The 10,783-nt window shown below is 33.3% G+C and overlaps 1 protein-coding gene across 1 annotated transcript; it reads right to left on the bottom strand.

Annotated features, from left to right (window-relative positions):
- Positions 1-229: 229 nt before the first annotated feature.
- Positions 230-10,755, bottom strand: LOC131951754 (E3 ubiquitin-protein ligase ZNRF2). The gene is made up of 4 exons (XM_059314140.1): positions 10,275-10,755; positions 5,803-5,898; positions 4,916-5,021; positions 230-4,444 (listed from the first exon to the last, which is right to left on the bottom strand). Exons 1-4 carry the CDS (start codon positions 10,603-10,605, stop codon positions 4,387-4,389), a joined length of 591 nt encoding a protein of 196 aa, XP_059170123.1. The 5' UTR covers positions 10,606-10,755; the 3' UTR covers positions 230-4,386.
- Between the last annotated feature and the right edge of the window lie 28 nt (positions 10,756-10,783).

The following is a 10,783-nucleotide window of genomic DNA, read 5'->3' on the forward strand; positions in this document are numbered from 1 at the left end:
ATGACATATACAAGACAAAATAATGTAAGTATACATACATGACAGATTTTTGTCAATACCACAATGATTTAAGCCTATTATTCATGTATTCAACTCCCATGATACAAACAAGCACAAAGTCACACATTCTACAGACTTGTATACCTATATATATATATATATATATATATATATATATATATATATATATATATATATATATATATATATATATGTATATATCATATATATCATACATAAAACTTATATACCTGATGATTTATCTTTCATAGCACACATAAAATTATACTACCAATCCTTTGCTACTAGCAAAAATAAATTACCTAACAAACAAAATATGCTTATCACTGATTGTAATATAAAACGTACCTTCATTTTTAAAAAATAATCCGCAAACAAAAATGTGTTTATTTTTAATTAAAGTATCAACTAAAACTCTAAAAACTCCATTAAAACTGATCATGTGCTTTAGATCAATAAGAAGGACACTAAGTTGAATCATCAAAAATGTTTCTTTAACAAATTGCATATGGTTCAAAAACCATAACACAATTAATTCATCAACATCACCATTTCACAGTCCAAACATCAGCCATTTCAACAACATCACCATTTTACAGTCTTAACATCCGCCATTCCTTCATCACCACCATTTTAGGTCCAAACAGCAGCCATTTCAACAACATCACCATTTCACAGACCAACCTATTTTAGATTGCTCCCATGAATAGTCAGACCATAACAGGAACATGATAACACCCTAAATCTAAATAACCACACCAAAAAAGTCTGTAATTTATTCACACAATAGCGCACTATGGGTAAATGAATAGTGGGTTTACACAATCATACTGGTATATGTCATTATCACATAAACTTGACAACAACCAACAGCTTAGAAACCGGTGTCCACATATAACAAGGATATCAGATATGGGTGTCCGCAGAATAGGTAGGGGCAAAGGTTTTAGTATCAGGTGACCCACACTTCTTTCTTCTTCATTCTTATTTTAACGGAAACGATTTCGTCCAACACAAGAATGATGTGTCAATATGTTATGTCCCAATGAACCTGACTTCAGCCTGCTTTTTTGCTTGGATTTGCTTCCATAGCCTTAGTTTTGTCCATCCAAGAACAAACTACAAGGAAACAGTTGTTTAATTAAATTTTCTCTCCTAGATGGGGTGCTTTCCCCCAGCTAAAATGCCACATCTACCCAGAGGCTTGAGGTATGGGCTTTTTGGTTTAGCAACTGGGAGCTTTAAACCCCCCCCCCCCCCCCACACACACAGACAGGTAGGGGCAGTAGATTTTGTATCCTGAAAAAAAACTACATTAGGAAGTACCATTTTAGACCTGGGCAACAAAGTAGATGAAGTAGAGTTTAGGTATTTCTATGACCCTTTTCTAATAAAGGGACAGTGGCTAACCTTGATATTCTTTTATAATCAGGTATTGATAGGGCACAACCCTTGGATATTTACAAGGCAGCGTTGAGGGAATAAAATACCTAATCAATAGAAATTGGAGATGTTATAATGTAAATACAAAGCACATCTGTGATAAAATCAATGTAAGTACTCTGAAAAAACGAACAAATCCAAAATTGTCTACAAATGACTGAGAGTGACCTCCATTATAATAAAAAAAATTTCTGCAGACACCCATGAAGTAAGGGATTTCATCCATAACAACAAGATCACACAAACTCAACAATTATTCTGTTTGGTATCTGCAGTGAAGCCATGCAGAAGAATGTGCCCACATAAACATATGCCTTGAGTATGCCCTGCTTTCTCTACACTTGTCAAATAGAAATGAAATCAAGCAATGTGGAATCTCCTTTTCAAAGAAAATACAGCATAAAGTAATAAAAAAAAAACAACAACACAAGAAACAATTTTTAACTACAAAAGGCCAAATTATTTTCCCAAAGTAATTTTTTTTTACTCAAGGACCTAATCAGGTAAAGTAGAGTTTATCTCTTTTTGTGACTTCAGCATACTTTCCTTAACAATAGTTAGGTACCCATCTGTACTGGGTGGATTGCAGGACTATTGACTTAAGGGGATCAAACTGAAGACTAAAGTGCTCTACCATGAGACTACTCAATGGTTTTCTAAAAGTTAAGTGAATACTGTTTTAGTGTATTTTCTATACAGACCAAAAGACCAATGTTATATGGTGAAATGTGGAAATTCAAAATCATTTTAAAAGTTAGCTGAGATATGGTAATGTGTTTTCACTATATTCACCAAATATGTGTTAATGTCAAAATGTGGAAATCCAAACCACACTGTTAAAATTATTCTTGAGTAATTAACGTTATCTATCATTAACAAATATACTAAATCATACAAAATATAACATTTCAAAGACAGGCTTAAAAACGAAACAACCTACATTCAGGTTAGTACTATAGTATTAAATGTGATGGCGTGGTTCATTACATGTTAATAAATTTCTTTTAAAAAATAACACTACTTCTACAAAAAAAAACCCATTTAAGCACAAAAATACCTCTACACCAATACTTAATTTTAGAAAAGCTACATCTGCTGGATATTATCTAAAACAAACTACATAAAAATAACAAGAAAAGGTTTCAAAACTTAAGAAAAATGTGGAATTACAAGGGTGGAAACAATTTTTTTTTAAAAACAACAAAAGCACCTAATGTAATCCCAACTGAGGGCAACCTGTTTCTGTGACCGGATTAATCAACAGCACTAAACCATTACACACTGGACCATAAACTGTTGTATCATCATGACTCAAAACCTTCTGAAATGGTGATTTCAATTACCATTAACTTTCCAGATATGTTTAATGTAAACCATATTACCTTGCTAGAAAAAAAAGAAAACCTATTTAAAACAAAAATACAAGAACAAAAAAAAGGGACTTAAAAATAGCCCCATGGTAGTTTTAACAACTAAATCTATAATTATTTTTTAAACAGCATACTGTAACTAAAACTTTAATGCAAGATTCACATATTTAATGCCTCTAACATAAAATCAATGGTTCGTTTGTCTGTTTATCTAGTAATGAATGAAATAAAACATCAAAGTGCAAATTACAGCTTATGTTGTTGCTGTGATTATTTAAATATTTGCAAATTAAGTTGAAAAATTAATTAAAATCAAAACAAATATGTATATAAAGAAATGGAAGAAATGTGTGGATGGTTCTAAATATAGCTGGCCATATTGATGAGAGAACATGTGCATAGTGTGAGAGACAGTGACGTTAATCACTCTCTTAGGAAGCCAGTTTTGGTGGTACAACTTATCTGAATACACCTAGCAGTTAAAAAGGACTTAAGCTGAAATTTGTTTTAAATTTTCGTTTTTATTGCCATGAAATCAATTTTGAAAATTAATCTTTAAAAGTTACTGGGGAAAAAAAACAACTATCAGTAGGTGTGTAAAATTTTAGAATCAATTGTATTGTAAAAGGTTGCGCCTGTTAAATAAAGCTCACACAAGTATTGAAGACAAATTGGAATGATCTTTTGTTGTTTTGGGTAGCTCATTGCGAGAAATTTATCCTTAAGTTTTAAATTCTGTTAAATCCCCTCCCCCCCCCCAGTTCTTTGCTAAATTAATTTACATAATCCAATTAGATATCTACTTCATTAATAAAAAAGACGGATAAAAAAACAATAAATGACACAAAAATTATCAAAAGTAAATAATGTTTAAAATCTGGGAATTAAACAAAACAATAACTTCTGAAGAAAGCAATTTTTTTTCAACATAGAAAAATGCTCAACAAAAATAAAATAAAAAACACAGTACATTTATTACACCAACAAAGTAGAATTATGCATAAAGGAAAAGCTATAATAATAGAGGCATCAACAGAAGTGTAGGGAGGAGGCAGGTGTACATATCCTGGTTAAAATATGGGCCATGGTGGCCAAACCTTGGAGCTGTCCTTTCATATGTCTCAGAATACAGGCCATAATGGAGGCCAGACCTTGAATTGAAGCTGTCCATTCACTCATCTCAAAATACAGGCCATTACAGAGACCAGATCTTGAATTGAAGCTGTACATTCACTCAACTCTGCCACGACGATGACCACTCCTCAAAGCTGCACAAGCATCCTCTCAATTAAACCAAGATGGAATTGTATGTTTCACAATCAGCATGGCATCCTCAAGAATTGAATTTATCGAAACAATCATCTTAAGAACGTGTATGTACAATTATATACACATTTATCTGAAGTTGGGGTTAGCAAACCCATTGTTTGTATCACGTAAATCAAAACTGTATGATATATATATATATATATGTAAATATATATATATATATGTATATAACAAAGAAGTCTTTTAATAAAAGCAAAATGTTAACCAGTTATCGCGGTTTCAACTAGTCTGATGGATGTTCTGGGCACGACCGGTTGACCTCAAACCACTTGTCAATGCATCTGAAATTAAATTTCAACAAATGTTTGGGCCTGTGCCTAATGGCAGGACAACAAAGTTATCATCAGAGAGAAGGTACGCAGTAAAGTGGTTTAGAAAATAAAACAATTTTTTTTATAAGATGAGAGGGAGAGAAGGCATTTAAAATAAAACGAGGGTAATCACTTTAAAAAAAAGTTTTCAAATATTTCTTCAAATATTTATGTAGATCTATATCTTTATTCTACACAATGTAAGCAGTGATTTACTGTCGCACAATTTTCACACTAAAAAAATCCTACTTAAGCATTATGTAGAAAATAGCATCTTAATAATGGCTCTAAAAAATAAAACTTACTTTACCTGGAGCTTTCTCCCTTCAAAATAAAGTTTATAACAAAAACTGGCAAAGATTGATTTAATATTATTGCTAAAAGGGTTTTTACATATCAAATTCTTTAAAGATTTAACAAACTGCTGGGACTACAATTTACCCTTTATGGTATATACAAAGGCATGGCAGTCTGGCAATTGTGTCCCCTTGGATGAGGTCCTCAAAGCAGATGACACATTCCCCTTTGTCTTCTGACAAGATGTCCTCTGTAACATGGACAAACACACATGGTATAAACACAATGGAGGAGTGATATAACATAAATGTGTTACATGTGGGCTAAAGGTGAGGTACAAATGAGCATATCTATATATATAATTCTCCTCTTCGAGCCGTTAGAAAACAAGCTGCAAACGCTCTCCCTACCTCCCCACCCCTACATGGTTTTAGTGAGCTGTGTTCACTCTAAATGTTTACAAGCAGAGCCAACGATTTTAAACGTGGGGGGGGGGGGGGGGAGGGGGGTGGGGGGGGGGGAAGGAAAGGGGGGGGGGGGGGTTATGGTCCTTAACGAGCTACTTATAGTGTTTTAAAGAAATATTTTTAGTGTCAGCGTTGGTACTGTCGAATTCACAAATTATGAATTATTGAAAATTAGAAACAACTAAATAGCGGCGTATGTTATGCCGCGGGCCGGCTCGTAACCTTTAATCATCTTTTTCCGTTTGTGCCCATGACACATGGGGCAGATGGGGGCGTGGTAAAAAGGTAGAGCTTGGGACTGATAACCAGAAAGTCTTGTGTTTGGACCCTGGACTCGAGTCTGTAGGACATCTGAGTCTATCCAGCTCAAATGGGTACCCAACTCACAGTAGGGAAAAAAAAGTGGCTGGTGGGCAAAGTGCTAATCCCACTATCCCCTCATATGCTAAAGTAATTGTAACATATGAACTCTACTTCATCTGCCTCATGAGTCTTGGGCACGAATGTAAAAAGATGACCAATATAGACAATATGACCTACAGTTTATATATAAAAATGACCTACCATTATAGCTAATACGTGGTTTTGTGAGACACATGACAAGATGGCATTCTATATCATCTGAGGCTACCTGCTTTGAGCACACAGGGCACTTGATACCTGCAATCAAACAGGTGGCACATTCTTCAAACAGAAACAACATAAGTTAGCAATAGCATTCGTAAAAACAGACAGTAAAGTAAAAATATTATAACAACTGCTTTTTACATATGTCTTTATCCTTGGATTGAGTTAATCTGAAAATCAGACGGTACTACAGCAGAATCATGTATTATTTTACCCATCAAATATAATCAATTCGTATGTTAATGGGGTATAAAAATCTATGGCACAAAGAATGCAACAGATAAATATGTATATAAGTATTTAATTAGTTATATACATACACTGAAATCATTTATAGCATTTAATATCACAACTTAGGAGATACAATTAAATGGCATCCTGTTGAGTGATATTTGACCTGAAAAGATGTATGACAAATGTAAATTTACACTTTAAAAAAAAATTATAAGATTAACTTGGTTTATGAAGGTATGTAAATTCAAGCTTTTCATTTTGAACACAGCTGTCAAAATAGCAAACTCAGTGAATAGACAACATCTCTTACATAAAAAATAAGCTTAAAAAAATATGATAATTAATGCTTTTTTTTTATTAAGGAAACAATTTGTATGCATGTCAGAGATAACCAAAATAAAATATCCAACACCCACCCCCCCTGCCTGCTATTCCTGGAAAGATATTTCCAGTGATTGAGGGCCAAGTTTTTAAGAATCAATACACAAAGAAGAGTTAAACACGTCTGAACACAAAAGATCAATTGATTAAATTTGATTATGTGGTGGGGGGGGGGGGGGGGGGGAAGAAATGTTTTGTATGGTGAGGACATCACTGCTAGACCAGAAAACAGCATTAGAGTAAAGCATAGAGGTTACATTTGTACAGTAGCTAGTCTAGAGTTTCAACATTTGTACATTAGTTAGTATCAACCTTTGTACAGTAGTTAGTATCAACATTTGTACAGTAGTTAGTCTAGAACATCAACATTTGTACATAAGTTAGTATCAACATTTGTACAACAGTTAGTAACAACAGTAGTTAACCCAGAACATCAACATTTGTACAAAAGATAGACAAGAGCATCAACATTTGTACAGTAGTTAGCCTAGAAGTTAGCCTAGAGCATCTACATTTGTACAGTAGATGTTGTATATAGTTGTCTTAGAACATCAACAGTTGTATATTGTCCAGCTAAAGTAATCAATATTTGTTCTGTCGTTAGCCAAAACAAATTTTTTCATTAGTCTGGCTGGGAATGTTGTTTTAATTTTTTTTTTTCTGGTTCTGTGGGCTGATCCACACTCCACACAGAGTTTGGTCAATAATATTGAACAGCATTGCTTAAAGAACTCTCTAACAGACGTCCTTCTTTGTTTACATATGCTGGTTCTCTGGTGACAGGACAAAATATGTGAAGTATTTAAAAAGCTATTAGGGCTAGTTGAGTGGGAATACTAAAATATTATGATGTTGTTTTTTGCCAGATTTGTTATATGCAGAAAAATGGGTGATATGTTGATAGAGATACATCGTTAGGTCTATTTGAGAAATATTAAAATATTTTTGTTATTTTACTAGACTTTTTATATTCTCTTGTATGTAGACATTTTTTTTATATGTTGATGGTGACTAACTTTCTGTACAGGAGAAATAAACAATATCGCTCAAAATTTAATAAAGATCAGTATGTTAGGCATTCTAAATGGAAATAATCAAACTGTTACTGACAACGCAGGCAAAAAACCTACACCTCCCAATGGTTGGAACTAGATCAAAGATGATTAAACAACTTTCATTGAAAGAATAAACAGAATTAAGCCTCATTGATTTGTTGTAAAATAAACTATTATATGTGTAAAAAACTGACTATGTAGGCCCATTGTTAGACAATTCTACAGCAGTATGGGGACAAAACAAAATCAGGGAGATCAACTGACTCAACATAAAAGGTTATTGAGATGACTATAGGCAGCTAAAAATGTAATTGAAGCCTGAAATTATGCTTAAAATTTAAGCCTGGTAAACTGATTTAACGCAATGTCAAGCGTGACAATGCTAAGCCTGGAGTAGTGGGTTCAGATCCCGTCGAGCTAAATAGCCTCACACTATAGAGATTTTCCATTGATTTCTTTTTTTTTGTGTGAGCTACTTTGTCATGGAAATGTGTTTTTGTATCAATGCATCTTCTACTACTTCTAGTACACATTAGGCTAAACAAAGATTTGCTATTGGAGATGTGCAAGACAAAAGTCAATGAGGTATATCCTGTTTCCCTGATAGAAGAGATAGCTGTCAATGATGAGTAAACAAGGAAGTGGAGAATCAAGCTCAAGGCTCTTTGCTTGCCACACAATACATTACTATGCTAGATAATACAATACAATATTCTGCTACATTAATGCAATACAATATTCTGATACATAATACAATACAATATTCTGCTACATTAATGCAATACAATATTCTGATACATATAGCAATACAATATTCTGATACATAATAGATATTCCGCTACTTAAAACAATACAAAATTCTGCTACATAATAAAATACAATACAATATTCTTCTACATAATACAAAACTATGCAACATAATACAATATTCTGCAACATAATACAATACAATACAATATTCTTCTACATAATACAAAACTATGCAACATAATACAATATTCTGCTACATAATAAAATACAATACAATATTCTTCTACATAATACAAAACTCTGCAACATAATACAATATTATGCTACATAATACAATACAAAATTCTGTTACATATAGTAATGCAATACTCTGCAACACAATACAATATTCTGCTACATACTACACAAATGACTTTTCTTCACTAATTGCTTCTTTCCATATCACCCATGAAAATAAAATGAAAGGCATTTTTTAAAATTTAGTATAAGTGACAACATTACAAATAAGCACAGGGAATGAATATTTTTTAACAATCAGGCTAGACCTCTTTTTAACTGGATTTTTATCCTAGTTGGTTAATAAAACAATTATGGGACTCCTTGACAAAAAGGTACTTTATAAAATATTAAGGTAGATAACTCAGTTGTGAAATAAACATGTTTGGTCACTATTCTCTTTGAAGTAAATTGAAGGGTGACCAAAACCTGAATAATTAAAGATGCTGTCTGTTACATAACATGTTACATGGTACACAGTAATTAAATAGCTATGTACAGTGTGATAGCTGATACCTGTACATATGATCAGCCAAATTATAACAGGGTAAAACACTATGATTAAAATGTAGAGTATAGTAAATACCTTCAGATTCAACTCAGTTACTTAAATAAAATGAAGCATCTTTCAAACTCAGTTAAAACTCTTTCGTTTTTTCTTATTAGGCACAAAGGGCTTGAACAATGCTTTTTTCCTTCTTGATATTTTTTCCCCAATATTTTAGTTCTTTGTTTGTTTTTTTTTTTTTTTGCCTGTATCAAAGTACTCTGTTATTATCTAAGAACAGTAAAACATAATCCGGGAGATTCAGAAAGGCCCATTAACATAAAGGCCTTAATTATTTAATAATTAGGCTAATTCCCAATGTCTGATGATTAGTAGCGTCTTTTGTTTGTACACTCAACAATTTATAACACTGTACTGCCTAAAATCTAAAGCACATCTGATAATTAGAATGGCATGGGCCCATTTGATTTTGGCTCAGGGGTGCAAAATCATTTTACTAGCATTGAAAGAAAAATATTTTTTTTTGCTTTTAAGGCTGAATTTCTATTTAAATGTAAATTCAAAGTTTCACTGTTGTAAGAAAAAGATTGGCTATTCAGGACCACCAATATTTACTTTTGGAAGGGCCTAGGCCTAAATAATTACGGAAGTGACTATTTGGAAAAAGATTTTTCTGCTGAAAATACGAAACTCAATAGTTCTGTGCATGCGCAGTGACATTAATAGCTGTGCTAGGGTAAGGTTAGGGTTCTGTAGTTTGTAAATACACGCACGCCCAGTACCATTGAAAACATTGCCGCGAATAAAGGCAGTAGTTTCTCTCCTTTTGTGCATGCGTATTTTTTCTGTCTAGAATTGGCCAAATAATTATAATGTTCAGTCTCATTTGAATAGGCATTTGTAAATACTTTTTTAGAATACTTTAAAAAAAACCCCACAAATCCTGTTTGTATTCTTTAGCTTCCAATAAGTAATAACACTGGACATGATTGAAGAAATAACTTGATTTTTAATAAAGCCTAATCTTCCAATGAGACACAGAGTCTTTTTCTGGGTGGATGCCTTTGTCACGCCTTTGTCTATCACTTCATTTTGATTTACCCTTGTATATGCATTACGAAGCAGCCAAAATATTTGCATACACTTTATTTGAAATAATTATTTTGACTTTAAATTTGAATAAGAATAGGTAACAACTAACATACCTTGTAGTGCAAATAGATGCATTGGAACTGGTAATGAGCTTGTGAAAGGTGCTCTTCCACCAAACAAAGAAAGGGCACCATCTTCTGGGGAACTGGAATCTGAATCCGGCGAACTGCTTCTGTGAGTACCACCTGAAGTCCCTGGAATACTTAACGATCCAGAGTTCCCTGACTGAAAGTTTCCAAGACTTCTAGCTCTGGCTCTTGATGACTGAGCACCATTCCGAGCCACAACATCTGTACCCGCACCACCACCATTACTCGAGCCAGGGGTACTCGCTGAATAGGTCCGCATACGTGTTTGATTATTTGTACTTAATTTTAAACCCATCTCAATAATGGTATCCCTAACTCAACGACAAAATGGAAACTACTTTGGGTAACTTCATAAAGGAGTATGTAAGCATCTATACGTTTAACTTGTAACTACAGTTCCACATTGCTTAGTGTTACTGGCTGCCATTTTGCTTTCCTTGTTTGCGTCAGGAACCAACACAAAAGTGACGTGA

The sequence above is a fragment of the Physella acuta genome, unplaced genomic scaffold (assembly GCF_028476545.2).
Source record: "Physella acuta isolate Inbredline_101_S28 unplaced genomic scaffold, ASM2847654v3 ptg000825l, whole genome shotgun sequence".
In the NCBI taxonomy this organism is placed as follows: domain Eukaryota; kingdom Metazoa; phylum Mollusca; class Gastropoda; family Physidae; genus Physella; species Physella acuta.